The sequence below is a fragment of the Crocodylus siamensis genome, chromosome 4 (assembly GCF_052110815.1).
Source record: "Crocodylus siamensis isolate JL-2025a chromosome 4, ASM5211081v1, whole genome shotgun sequence".
NCBI lineage: Eukaryota > Metazoa > Chordata > Crocodylia > Crocodylidae > Crocodylus > Crocodylus siamensis.
Genome location: NC_143398.1, coordinates 213,891,097 through 213,906,288, shown reverse-complemented (window position 1 = coordinate 213,906,288; position 15,192 = coordinate 213,891,097). Strand labels below are relative to the sequence as shown.

Genomic DNA, 15,192 nt, shown 5'->3' with positions numbered 1-15,192 from the left:
CTGAACACGGCACAGCCGCTTACACCCATGTAAATAAACTTACTTTACATGCATGGGGGTGGAAAAAAAAAAACAACTAAACCTGCACAAATTCAGGAGAGACAAATCACAAGAACAGCCAACCCAAAATCAGAAGGCAGATTTCAAAACCCAGCCCGGGACTTGTGAATTCTGACACTTTCTGAAAGGTCTAACTATTCTTGGATTCCTGGATAACTTCCCAGCCCACATTTGACTGCCATAAACTGAAGATCCACATGACAGTTTCATAAACAAATCTCTTATCAGGAGGCCACTAAATCAAACTCTATACAGTATTCTGTAAATGCACAGTGAAAATGTAATTTTCTTACTTCTGTAAGTGGCATATGGGTGAAATAACGTCAGATGCTGTTCCTGTGTCACACCTAATACCAAATATTCTTTCCACGTGAAGTTGATTTTACATCTTTTTTAGCCTCAATAGCTTCATACTTCTTGCCACCATTTAGCTTCTTAAACAGATGGTCAAGAACCTAATAATATCTCAATCTATAACTCCATAACAGGGAGATCTAACCCTTTCAGGGCCCAAGGATCTTAGGGTCAACCAGCTCTGTTTGATTACTCGATCAGCTAAAAAGGATTCAAGTGGCTCCTAGAAAGCTTAGGAGAGGTCAGGTGAAACAAGTTGGCTCCTGTGAGTATCACTGGAGCAGAGGGAGAGGCACAAGGGGAAAAGGCTTCTGAGACCCTACAACCTGCTTTAGTTAGAGCAGAGATGTCAAAATCACCTCAGGCCCAAGACCATATCTAAACTTTGGGGGCTCTTCCCAAGCCAGATGCAGAGACAGCAGAAGCTGCAGTGGGTCAGAAGTCCACATTCAGCTGACAGCACAGGACATTCAGGTGACAGCACAGGTCTGGAGGCAAGGAGTACTGTAGACTGGGGATCAGATGGCAGCAGAGCAAGTGAATGGTTTATCTTCAAGGCCCTTGCTTGCCCTGTGCCAACAGTGGCCATTCCCATCCGAATCCAAGGACCCCAAAATTCTGCAGTGCGGCATGTCCCACTGGCCACATCACCCAACTTCCAGTAGCCCACCAGACTACCAGCAGGCCAGACAGAATGAGTCTGTGAACTGGATACATACCATGAACTCTGTTTGACACCCTTGAGTTAGAAGAATAGCTTAGTTTTTGGTGTTACTTTGAAAGTCTTGATTAATAGACTCAGAACCTGAAGCAAGCGCCCAAGCAGACTTCTGACATAGCATTAGTTCAGTGGCTCCCAACCTTTTTTTGCTGCAATCCTAAATCCGGGTCACAACCCCCGCCGCTGACTGGCAAAGCCCGGGCTGAGCTGGGATTGCAGGGGGCAGCAACGTAACAGCCACGTGGACCATTTGCCAGGAGAGCCCCACAACCCTGATTTGGGTCAAAACCTGAGGTTACCTGTTGTCATAATTTCTCAAGTGTACTACTACTATATCTGGGATTAGATGACGTGTGAAATAACGTGAGAATTAGTCACACCCATCTCATAAGTAGGCCATGGCACCCAAACTACCTTTAGCATAATCTTCTACTATTTTACAACCAACATTAAAATATTCAAAAATACAAACCTATTTCTGTCCTTCTAACCCAGGGATGGCAAAGTCCAGCCCATGGGCCACATCAGGCCCACAACCAACTCCATTTACCAGCAGCCTCTGCCTGCATCACTCTAGCAGGTTTCTATGGAGATCCCAGGAACGACAGGACCATGACTGTGTGGGGCTAGGGTTCCCATGCAGACCAGCCCAAGCAGTGCTAGCAGAGACTGGGAAATGGCCAATCCACCATTTTGTGCACCCCTGATCTAACCCCTCAGAAAACAGAAGCAAGTCTTAACAACTTTCCCTTTTCTTCCTTTATTCGTCCTAAGCAATGGACAATTCACCAAAATGTTACTTGCCAAAATCTTATCCTGTACTCCAAAATCATATATACATCTGTAAACCAATCAATGCCTCCCTAAGGCAAACTGCCATTTTTCTAAATATTAAATATTGAGAGCTAATAAGTTAGAAGTTCAGTTTTTAAAAACTAATTTTGATCTGTGTAAAAACTGCACTGCCCTAATGTTTAATCACTACAGTTCATGCTAATCAACAGGTGACAATTTATAGACCATGATGTTTTGCAGCTACTTTTATAACTGAATAATATTTCTATCTTTTGGGGCTATGTTCTCCCTACTTGGTCTCTGCAGGAAGTTTGAACAAATGGCCCATCCATACTTGGCTAAGAGGAGAATATGGATATACAGGGAAGGTTATACCCTCTCACATTATTAAAAAGTTATTGTAACTTAAAAAAAAAAACAAAAAACACCCAGTAAGTTAACACTTGCACGTTGGCACTGACATAGCCCTCCTTAAAAAGTGGCAAAAAATTTCTCCTGAAGAAAACTAAACTTGATTGTGCTAAGTTATGAAACTTTGAATATAAGGTATTGACTGCGCATAGTCATTTAAAAGGGGGTGTTCCAAGCTTAAAGTGCACAGCCAAATAACATGACACTGTTTCTGCTAACCTAAATAAGCCAGTGGTCAACTGCCTTTTCATCTATATTGCTGAAGATGACTGAAGAGAGGGCTCATTGAGAGCCTTTCCTCAGTCCTCACAAGTCTAAGATGCATGTGAAGTGGACCAATTATGATATACTCAATATGGAAGGGATCCACAGCCTCTGAAACTGCAGCCGAGAAAATCCCACTCAAATGCATATTAAGAACTCCAACAGCAGTGCTGTAGAGCTCCAAGGCTGTGCAGGAAATGTGCTCCCTTCCATTTGTCTCCTAAAATGTATAATATATGGAATGCTGGGGTCCAGACAAATCATTACAGATAATTAAAAATACTTCACGAAAAATTCATTATTTGTAAGCATGAAAAGTATAAGTGAACAGAGAGAACATTAAAGTTGGCACTTGAACACTCAGAAATCATTAAATATCAAAGACATGGTTGTAAGAACAATATTAAATTTGTTCCCTTATGGTGCAGTCTTTATGATCACACGGTACTTTCCTAAATTATGCTATTACTTCCTATGATTTAAAATATATAATATGATGTTATATCTGAATGCTAGTCTACAACAACTATTTGTATGAGAAGTAATGATTCTATGCTTGCCCTCAGATGTCTTGGACAAATGTTAGGTATACTTAACGTGCTGTGTTCTAAGTATCACACCAAGTAATAATGAAAATACTGGCATTTATGGGCCACTTAAACTGATCCCTAAATAAGTTTTATAGTCTTTTCTTTTAAATTATGCTTTCCAACGGTTGTGTATGACTGGTAAAAAAAAAAATTAAACGTTGTGTCTTAAGAAAAAAAAGGCACATAGGAAAAAATACAGGAAGCTACATCAAGAAAATAATTCATTGCGCCACAAAATGGGGGGAAAGTTGGGGGGGGGGGTTATAATGTGCTAAATATATACCTGAAGTTGTAAAGGGGGGGTGGGGAGGACATTGTCAGAATAGCTATTTTCTACAGAATTCAGCCAGAAAGGTTTCTGCAAGCGCATTGTAAATGGAAGTGAACATTACGTACACTAACAAAAAGCTTGCATCAATCAGTTCCACTGGATTTCCTTCTCCCATCCCAGCTTTCAGTCTAGTTTACGTTTCAATGGTGAATATATGTATTCACACACGCACAAAAGATAGCATTCCAGAACTAAACCTTGGGACATGCCAAAAGTGAACGCTGGCGACTTCTTCCTTCTTCCCAGCACATCCTGAAAACATTTAGTCAAGGGTGAGGAAAACATTGATTCCTGCTATCTTTTTAAGCTTTGGGCAGAAAAATACCACCTAACTCTTGTAAGAGCTACTGAAGAAAGCTAGGCCAAAAAAAAAAAAAAAAAGCAAAAACAATGAAACTGACTGCCTACATCACTGTCAAAAGGCAAATGACCAAACTGCAACTTGTAATAGTTTGCTGCTGTTTTAGGAATATATTCAAACTTTTCATAAATTTATTTTCCTATATCCTCCTGCATGTAACTGAGTAGCAAACAGACTGCATGTTCTTTTACTCCACATCTTTTCTCTAGTGGTTTTTGGCAAGCTCATGTAGAGCTCTAGCCAAGCACAAGGCAGCTCTAGACCCTTTCTACTATGCCAACCAAGGTCCCAAGTAATCATTTCACCTCTACTCCACGTGGCAACCATCCACTCCAAATGTCTGACAGGCTCAAGACATGAAAATACGCATGAATGCTTTCTTCACCACGCCTGGGCAATTATTATATCTTTCCAACAATGTGCTGTCGTAATTTTGCTACCAAATGAAATGGTAGTCACGCCATTTAATACCCTTTTGTGCAGTCAATAACATTCTTAATCTGTAACCCACCCAACAGGACTCTAATCTACTCTGGTTCAAACATGTTAAAACAAAAAACAAAAAATGGCTCAAAAACTGAAAACAAGACTACCTCTGCCAAGTTCCTGACACAGTCATGTTTGCAGTGACACCTTCCTCAGCCACACAGTAACCTTTTAGCACTATCTGTCTTAAAAAGAAGTTGACAAAATTTGACTCGTGGCCTGTTGCTAACTGAAAAAATACCAACAAATGTTGCAGCTGAATATTCTATTCCCATTCAATAATTTTAACTATCAACCAAAAAAAATTCTTTTTTTTTAACTCCCATACACTTAAAGATTTCTTAAAGGAACCATAATGGACTCTTTCTTATTTCCACCAAGAAAAAGTAAAATCATTCTCTTTACATTGAAGGCCCAAATGAATGTGCTAGAATTAATTTATTTTTGTACTATGGGTATATTATAGGATGGATTAAAAAAAGAGAGAAAGAGAACACCTTCCACTTCTGCACCTGCTAAAGAAACCACGGCAACTGATCCCTATGAACCATACTAGTTGTACCCTCATCAGCTCAATAGGAAACAATAGGATGCTAGAGGTAAATCTTTAAGCAGCTGGAACTGTGAATAATAATAAATAAATAAATAAATAAACAAATAAACAAACAAATACTACTTTGCATGTCCTGTAGTGCTTAACCTTTTAAAAAGTGCTGTACCCAATTAACATATTAAACAACCTTCCTATGCAAAGTATCCCATCGTTCTAGGTCTACTCACATCCAGCAAGCATTTAACAATCTTTTCAGTCTTCCACACTATATTGGGAGCTTCTAGCTCACGTCATACTGAATTTGAACTTGTGTGATAATGACTAGTGCCTCACTTGCTATAACAGGATGCTCAATACCTAAAAAAAGAAATACCTTTTATTTAGCAACAGGAAAAGACTTACATTTCTAGGAGCTCCAGCTCCTAGGTTTTAAGGCAAGCAAAGATTAGGGAGAGTTGTAAAACTAGCATAATGTTAATCTCCACTTTATTCCCAACCATGGAAAAGCAAGATCCTTTGTCTCTAAAAAGGAATTTCATATTTATTGGCGCAGCTCAGATGCCACTGCTGGCTGTTATTATCAAGCACACATACTGTCAACACAACAAAAAGCAAGACCACCTACTTCTGAGACATGAAAACAGTAAAGCAATCTCTAACCTGTCTCTCAAATGTTGCCTCCTGTACTTGTCAAGATTATTATAAATCACAAGGTATTTATTGCTGTTTTATCACACAGTAATGATAAAGTTTAATAGAATTTATTTTATAATTTTGGAGTCTCCTCTGAAAAGCCAAGCTTGTTCTCAATAGCATGACATTGACTAAATCTAGCAAAGGTTTCTTATTTCAAAGAAGGAAAGTAATCAAAGGACTACCAAGGTCGCATGATGTATTTTTCAGGCTGCTTTACATAAGTAAGATTTTGCATTTAAGATTTGTCTCATTGCTGACCCTTACAGTTTGTGTCTTCAAAGCCCATACTTTATCATTTTATTCAGCATTTAGTTAAATATTTAAAATTGAAGATGTTCTATGTTGCAAGCACAGCTAAAATGAAAGGCCTCTGTGGTAGCAGTGACCAGATTTTAAATGCAGGTAGATCAATAAAAAGGGAGCTCAAGCACAGGCTCCATGTGTGAGTGGAATGGTTTATAATAGCTTGCAAATGACTATGTGCTTGCTGTAACCAGCTGTTCTTAAATTATGAATATGCAACCAATTCATGTTAAAGCCAAATCCCAGTGCTATTTCTACAGAGAAATCCCAGTAGTTTTTGCTTGTTCTACATGTTAGCTCTGTTAAGGATACAAATAGCAGTAAGCTTCAGAACAAATAAGACCAAACTATTGGCATTTCATGCACTAGGTCCATTATCACAGCAGGGGATGTCAATCACTGGAACATTCCTATAACAGCTTAGGCAATATGACAATGATCTCCCAGAAAAAAAATCAAAATCTCTGCAGCGTACTCAAAGTCCCTCTGTCAACCTAATGCTTTTTTGCTTCAGCCAATCAGATTGTCAGCCCTGACCTACTAGAAGGCTTGCATCAAGCTTCAAACATTTAAAAACATCAATCATAAAAACAAAGACAGGACATTGAATTATACAGTATTAACCTCCAGGGTTTGCATACAAAGACCTTAGATTTATTTATGTCCCAGCGCGTTAAGAGCTTCAGTACACCGTTCTTTACACCAAACCGGCTGCCAATTTGATGAACCTCTCTGCCCTCAGCAGGAGTGCAACGTCTTTGATTAATGAGTGCATGCTTGTGGAAAAGTGTAAGAACAGAAAACAGGGTAAAAAACACACAATTATGTCTCTACACATCCACTGGACCTATGAAATAATTATCTTCAAGCAAGATTTCTCTTTTACAAGAGAGGAATGAGGCTTTTTGTATTATGTATATTAATTTAATACATTCTACCATTATACTAATCTCTTAACATTGTATTCTATTAAATGCAAATGTCATCTTGAAAAAAGCATTAAAGCAAAAATGTTAAAATTCAACATAACAGAGTCACTATCTAAATAAGTGTATAACTTCTGATTGTTCTAAACATATGCAAAGTGATTTAAATTATCTAAGCAATGTCTTTTTTTAGGTTTATATTCACACCCAAGTCTAATGATTCAAAAGCTCAAAACCAACTGAACTAGTCTGCCCTCCCTTCCTAAATGTCACTATATAATCGTTAATGAAAAATAAAAATATTCCTAACCCAATCCAATACTACAAAACTACAATTCCTTAGAGTTTAACTTTAACAACGACATATTTTATAGTAAATTTTATTTTAGTATCTGAATACTGAAAACTATTTGCAACAAATCAAGCGATAATAAGGTCAGAAATATATCCAACATGGAAAACCCAGGGGAAGGGAGGCAGGGGAAACAAAAAGAATATATAGACTTGTTTGATGGATAGATTACCCAGTTGTTTTTAAGCAAAGTTTTATTTTAGAATGCATTTAAGCATTTCTTTAGCCCAACAATTTGAGGTTTGTTTGTTTTTAAAAATGCACACACAAGCGTTTTATCATGCGAACACTACTGTGGAAGTCCACATCAGCTTCACAACTGGGAGAAATCCCATTGGCTTGGATTGAGTCCAAATTTTGGGTAGTGCCCTCAGATTTTTAGTTTAAGTTTTATGATCAGCGCCATTCCCTCACAGAAGTCAGAAACATTTCTGCACATGGATCTAAGCTATTCAGGCTTAACCCATTCAGCTGTTTTCACTGTATGACCTAAATCAAATGAATAGGGAGTTTTATGTCTTGTCCAACTAGGAACCAGGAAATCTTGACAAGCAATGCGAGAGTTTACACACTAACAGAAACTAGAACCTACCTTCTGTGAGAATTAAAAGGAACTTTGTGAATTTCAAAACCTAGTTTTTTTAAGGTAGTTTCAGAAACAACATCTCCCTGGGAGTCCTCTTGCCAAAATATTTTTTTTTCTAGCTGCTGTTTGAAAAATCCCATATGAACAAGAGAAGGGACTTACTTTAGTAAACATAAAGTTAAAAGAAGAAGAGATTAGAGAAATAATGTTCATTTACAAGTACCTAAACATGTTTCTTATAGTTATATGGGGGGAGGGGATTTTTCAGCCATAGTTCATTTAAACTGTTGGTCTCACTAGCAATATAAAAAAAGACTGGCATTTTAGAATTCTCATCCGTTTAAAGAAAACGCAAGAAAATTGAAGCTACTCATGCTCTGCCTACAATGACGTTTCAGAGAACACTTGTATGTAATGCAGAAAGTCAATTTATATTTCATTATCCAACAACACTAATTATAAACTGCCCTTGACTAAACCAATCACCCCAACCCACACCCAAAACAAATTATTGCACACATACACATATGGAGAGCCACTAACAAAAAAAAGACTTGTCTAGTATTTTCACGACACTTCATATATTGCACATTATTTTATAACAGTCATTGATGCTGGATATGAACATTTTAGATTAAAACTGTAAGAAAAAAATATTCAGAATAATCAAAATATCCCACTTACATTGGGCATTATAAAGAGACTGTATGTAGGCTATAACCTCAATCCTTCAAAGAGTTGTGCATAATCTTGACTTTACACATAACAAGCATGCTAGATAACATGCAAGCCTTTAATTTCTAAGAGAAACATGACCCCCACGCTGAAGTGGTTCTTTTCCTCAATTCTGCCACTGACTTACTGCAATGGCCTTGGATGAGTCATTTAACTTCTCTGTGCCTCAGTTTTCCCTGTCTGTAAAACAGCTTCATAAAGCTCTCAAAAGCCAAGCTAAAAAGTGTGTGAAGTATTAAATCTAATTTACAACAGCATTTTTCTCACACAACCCATTGGTGACTCCTTTGCTGTTCCTGATTGCATGAGAAAAACTAGGTAACAAAATAGAAAAGATTTAATTTTTCCAAGCTGATCTGACTGCTTTTCTATTACTGTTTCCATGACTTAACCTTAAAAGTAAACATGAAAGAAGTCCAGACACCTACAACCCACTTAAGTAATGACATCAAAGCAGCATTTCCATTTATAACTACCACAACATTAACCAGAATAGAATCATATGTAGGGAAAAATATTAGTATAATTGGAATTTTACAAACTAGGAACATAATTTATGCTGAATAAAGTTTGTGATCATTTCTATAATTGTTTTTGGGGGGAGGAGAGGAAAAATCAGTTTTAGTTATGCTCTGTACTGGTATTTAAGGATCTGCATTGTCCTGTATACACTTTAAAGAGTGTAATTTATTTGCATTACATTGTTATGTCAGTGTTCAGACTGTTCCATTCTACAAGATAATTCTGAAATATACTGTTGTCTCTCTTCTCATTAACTTTGCCAGTGCTGCTCTTGACTGCTCCCTCACAGTATTAAAAAAGGTCACAGACTTGCTTATAAAACCATTTAATATCATTGACTGAAATTAACTATAGAAAAGTACAATGAAATTTGAGGTTCAGTTTACATTCAGGGGCACACCCTATTGGCTTTAGGCAGTCATCCTATTGACTTCATTTGGCCAACTCACCTGAGTGAGACAAAAACTACTCTTTGTCAGGCATTTATTATATTAAAGTCATGCATTTAAAAAAAGAAACAAATATATGTACAGGTCTTTTTTCCTATTATACTGTTTTTTTAGGATTAAATCTCTACTGAAATCAATAATATCTTATAATATCATGTAGCCATAAACACATATTTTATTACAAAAGATCCTAGTTTTTATGAGGCTTTTTTGGGGGTAAGGGGGTAGTTACTTTGCCTTTAGTGCTTTTAGAATTTAACACCCCTTGTGGACTAGGAATAAATCTTGATATATAACTTCAGTTTTGGACTAGCATTTCCATGCCAGCTTGCACAGTAAATTGCAATTCTAGTTTTGCTAAGTCTAGGTCAGTAACTCAAATATCCTAATCCCAGATATGCCATAATAAGGATATTGTACATCTAAAAGCAGTAAAAAATTAACACATCCTTTCACTAATTCAGAGAGATCACACAAAAGCATGCACTTTCTTGCAACTGTGATATTCCACATCTTGTGTAGAACACAAAAGTAGCAACAAAGACATTAACAATTGAGGTTCAAGCTGGGAGTGACTGTTCTGTTTCAATTCAATGACACCACTAATGGCTTCTTAGCAGCTCCATGAAATCAACCAGCTGTCAAGTCGATGCATCAGAAGGAACAGTTAGGCACTCCCATAAGAAAAAGCAACACATCAGGATGTTTGGCAAAACATCTGCTCCTTTACACTGCAGTTCTATAATAAACATGCAAACAAAGAAATGAGAAAAAGGGCAGTGCACACCAAAAATCTAACATTGGTCTTACTTTCTTATGTGTATTTTAAATAAAGGTCTTATACAACCCCCCCAAAATTTTTAGTCTTGCAACATATTTTACTTTGCCATAAGGACAGCATACTAAATGTACCCATGTTTTTACACTGTGTAATACAAAAATCACTGTTCCTTTTTCTTGTTATCTGCAGAGGTAAAGATGGCAGGGTTAAGAAACTACATATTATAAGCAAAATTAACAGACATATATTTAGTAAACTTTATTACCAAAAACAGCTTTCCATACTAATTTGCAATATAAACTGTGACCTTAATTGTGAGCTTAAGCAAATGCCATTTTGTTGGGTTATTCTCATGTAGCTAACTCCACAGACCGGTATTTATTTAAATTTAATCAGAAATATGAGTAGTACAGTTCAACAGCTTATTGTCAATGCAGTTACTCACAGGAAGCTTAATCATGCCTTTAATTCAAAATAGCAGCAAGTCAATAAATAGCAAGAAACCATAACTTGATTCTCTAAAGAATTTTTTGCTCTCCAATGTACGTACATTCACATATAACTTTAACAATGTCTCATTTTATAGGCTATAGTTTTTTTAAAAGAATCAGTAAGTCCTATTAATTTTTTAAAAGGTTCCTGCTTGCCAAATTAGACTTATAATTACTTGGACACCAAAGAAGTCCCTCTTTAATACTTACAATTTGTACATACTGCCAATATTGAAAATGGTTTCAAATACAAATACAATTTGCTTGATGTTCCCTGGAAATTGTTCATGTAGCATTGTGACAAAAATGTGTGCACAGTTTACAATAGGTGTGAGACATCAAATATACTTAACTACCATTTTCTTAAAACTGCTTATCCTCTGTTGCTCACCATTTATAATCTGCCAAATCTTCCAGGCCTTTGCTGCATGTATAATTTAGAACCATCTGTTCTACGTGCTTTTAACTATTTAAACATTTTCATCTACCTAAGATTCACATAACTGGCAGACATTTAATTCAACCAGGCTTTCTAAAGCATTTTTAAAGAACATGCTAAGGTGAGCAGCTGACATTTATTAACATAAAAACCTACTTTCTATGCAACAATAAAAACTGTTAAATATATCACTGAATTTTGAGTTTGCTAAAAAACATCTTGATGTACTAGGAAGTGTTCCTGTTAGTCTCCATGTTAATTGTAGTCAATGTTTTTACCAACCCTGAAGACAAAAGGAATGCAAATTAAACACGGGCAGTTTCATGTTCTTGTTGGCATGACTGTATTTACTCTGTAAAAAATAAAACTGATGCGGGAAATGGAATTCAAATATAACATTCTATTTATGGTACTTGTTATTTATCAAGTAGTCAGGGTTTGCCTAAGTTTTGCCACGTGACCAAGCGAACTTCTATGAGATGAAGAGAGCATCACTGAGAAGTAATTTAAAAGAACAATACCTTTTATTGTTTCCCTGTTTGCAACAGCTGACATGAAAGCTTAGACCCAGAGGTAATCAGTATTAAGAAAAATTCAATTTAGCACACCAACTACATTTTGCTAGCCACAGAATCCAGCATCTGGAATATCCTCTGAAGTACATGTAATATCTACAGGTACTTTCCAAAAGGAAACGTTTAGCCAGCACTACATTAAAAGAATTTAATTTGTTGCAAATATATATCTGAGTAATGAGCACTTAAAAAAAAAAAAAAAAAAAAAGCACATTTCCCAACCCCCATCTCACACCCAACCAGAGGACAGGCACTCACTACTTTAGGGGGAAAACTGGACTAAACATCTTGTGCAAATTTTAGTAAGAGGTGCAGGTAACTGCTTGTAAATGGTAGCATGGCTGATCCCCACTTGATGTACTAGTTCATGTTGTGCCACAACTCTGGACGTTTAAAGGGCTACATTAATATTTCTGTGCGAAAGGCCCCAAGGCTGGAATAAAAGTGGGAGTCACGCAAAGATATTCCTCCACCTGTTACCAAAAAAAAAAAAAAAAAAAAACCCACAGTGGAGGAGGAGGCGCCTCTTGCAGCCCCGGAGACGGCGGAGTCGGACCCACTACCAACCTGTGCACGTCAAGGGCGGCCGCCCCGCGCGCTGAGGGAGCCCGCCCTGGGCACCGCGCCGGGCTCCTGGAAAAATGCCCCTCCAACTTCAGGTGACGTCACAGTCGGGCCCTAGACCCGCCTCAACTTTGCGCCTTCCCCGCGGCTCCCGCTGCAGCTGCCCCGCGCCCCGCAGAGCTGTGCCGCGCCGCGCCGCGCCGGGCCACCCAAATTTGCCCAAGATGGCGAAAGGCTTGTTGTTTAGAGGGCAGAAAAATGGAGGATATTGTAATATACACAAAGGGATAAATTTCAACAACTCGGCCAAGGGCTGCAGCCGCTTCTGGCTCTGCGCGAGGGAGCCGGGCGCGCACAAAGGAGAGCGGCAGAGCGCGAGGCAGCCCCGGCAGCGGGAGCCGCCTCGCCTCGCCTCGCCGCGCCGCTCCTCTCCTCGGCGGAGCTCGGGGCAACTCCCCCGGCCCGGCCCGGCCCGGCCCGGCCCGGCCGCATCCCCGAGGAAGGGCCGGGCCGGCGCGGAGCCGGCTCCTCTTACCTTCCCCGCCGCCCTCAGCCCGCACAAAGCGGCGACCCCGGCGGAGGCAGCGGCCGCCCGCAGCCATACATAAAGTTTAGAGCGAGGTCGGGGCCCCTCGTAGGGCGGGGGTCCCTCGCAGGGCGGCAGCCACGCCGCTCTCCCGCCCCCGCGCAACAAAGGGGGGCGGCGGCCGGGACCCCTCAGCCGGACCGGGCCGGGCGCACCCCCACCCCGCCCCCACCCGCGCGCCGCGGGGAGGCTGCCACTCACCTTCGCGGCTGGCAGAGCTGCCCTTCGCCAGGTGCGGGCAGGCGGGCTGCCCACTGCCCCGAGAAGCGCCGGGGCGGGCTGGGGGCTGCGGCGTGACCCTGCCGGGGTGCGGGTGCGGCCGCCTCGCCCTCGCCCCTGCCAGCAGCGCCCGCGCGGAGCTGCTGCACTCCTCGAGGTTTATTCAGCCTCACTTGCAGGCGAAGGCTTCGCGAACCAAAAGTGACGTCAACCGAGAAGGCTCTTCTCGCTCCAACAATGAAAGTTGCTGTTAACGAGGGGCAAAAAGAGAGAGGCTTGTTTATCTCGCTCCAGCCCCGGTAATAAATGACCTATCAGCCCCTGCAAGAAGTGGGGGGAAGCGCTGCATTCCTGGTCCCCCCCGTGCACGCACGCTCGGTGAAGGGGCTCTGGGCTAGGGAAAGTTGCAGAAAAGTTGGAGTGTTTTAAAAAGCCCAACGCATTTTGATATCCACTCGGGAGGATCTGAAGGCAGCTAACACACACGGGGAGGTGAAGGCACAGCTACCTGAAACGTCCTGAATGATGGCTTCTGCTCTGTTCGAGACTGAAACATGCAGCTCTCCTACATCCCCAGAAGATCGCAGGGTGCAAGTGGCAGCCTGCTGCCAAAGGACCAGGAGTCCACGCAGCGAGAGACCAAACGCATCAGAAAGTCACACTGGATGTGGTGGCCAGGTCTCTGAAGAGAAACACTGCAAATGGAAACAAATTCAACAAAATAGAAACAAAAATCTAAAAAAAATACAAGGTGTATAAATATTCATATGTTCAAAAAGAACTATTTGCTAAGGTTGTTTTTTTTTTTTTTAAGTGCTTTGCACTATGTCTGGAAACATTAGCATTTTATTTTGTCTACTGGAAATTCCTGCTCTAGCTGAAACAACTGAGTTAATAGATTCTTTTGTAGAAGAAGAGCAAAAATACTTGCACCTCCCTACTCTAACCCTTTAACTACACACGTGGTTTCTCTCTCTCCCTGGCAAAGAGTCAAGCTAGGCCGGGGTTAAAGTACACAAAAAACAAAGAATTGCTTCCTCCAGACTATGAAAATAAAGATTTTAAGTTATAATAAAATCCCACGCAGAAGGTAGAAAAATAAATTAATTCTTTTCACTGTGGTGTCTCCTATAAAGCATCTTTTATTTCAAAAATATGTCTGACTGCTTCACAAGTAACACTACAGAAAATCATTTGATATTCTAAAAATCATTTCAAAATTGCATCTAAATGTAGCTGCTTGAAACATAAAGAAATACGTATATGTAGAGAGATGCCATTGTTTTGTGTTTCTTCTTCAGCCACTGGCTGTGATTTTAATTGTGCTGGAGGATCTTCATTAGTATTAACACATGGGGAGATTTCACAAAGCTGCTTCATTAGAAAAAAAAAAAGCTTGGCAGACTAGGTCTTTTTGCATGCAATGAGAATGTCAGCCTTACCTCGGTCATTTGTAACATAATAAGTGCAAGCACAATGATTGCAATGCAGGAACATTGGGGGAAGGGCAAAAATACTGCCTGTCTAATAGGGATATGTGAAAAGAAAGCTCCTCTCATTACACAGTAAAATGTATGCTAAAAATTAGTGAAGATGATGTCTCAAGAGACTGATGCTAAATAAATTAATGTGCTGATATGTTTTTAATTATTATTTTTGTACTAGTTTATTTCATTCCCAGGATTCACATCCAGCAGCAAAGCTTTGCTAGCATTTATTGATTTTTTCACTGCCACATTCCCGGAATACAGATTTTAATCATTTCACTACACCACACTCAGTAATTTCATTAAAAACTGGAACCTTCCATCCCCAGAAAAGCATTTAATTTCAATGACACACAATTTCTCTTAGTAGCAAACTGTCTCAACAGTAAAAGCTGGCCTAAGGTTCAAATGCATAATTTAATCCCGAGTTCTCCATGCTCTGCATTCCTTTGAAGCTATAATTTGACTAACTACCTAATAACTGTAATAAGGACAATGATTTCCTTATAATATGTTATTAACCCATATTTAATTAACTCAGAGGCCAAGCTCTGT

General features: G+C 39.5%; 1 protein-coding gene across 21 annotated transcripts in view; it reads right to left on the bottom strand.

Moving 5' to 3' along the window:
* BAZ2B (bromodomain adjacent to zinc finger domain 2B) overlaps nucleotides 1-14,786 on the bottom strand; it is a 296,517-nt gene extending 281,731 nt beyond the window's left edge. For 18 of the 21 annotated variants that reach the window (XM_090045633.1, XM_090045651.1, XM_090045634.1 and 15 more), the window contains exon 1: nucleotides 12,881-13,123. In XM_090045633.1, coding sequence (XP_089901759.1) covers nucleotides 12,881-12,947 — 67 coding nt within the window. In that variant the 5' untranslated portion in view covers nucleotides 12,948-13,123. The other 3 variants (XM_090045644.1, XM_090045643.1, XM_090045645.1) reach the window with 3 other exon arrangements.
* Between the last annotated feature and the right edge of the window lie 406 nt (nucleotides 14,787-15,192).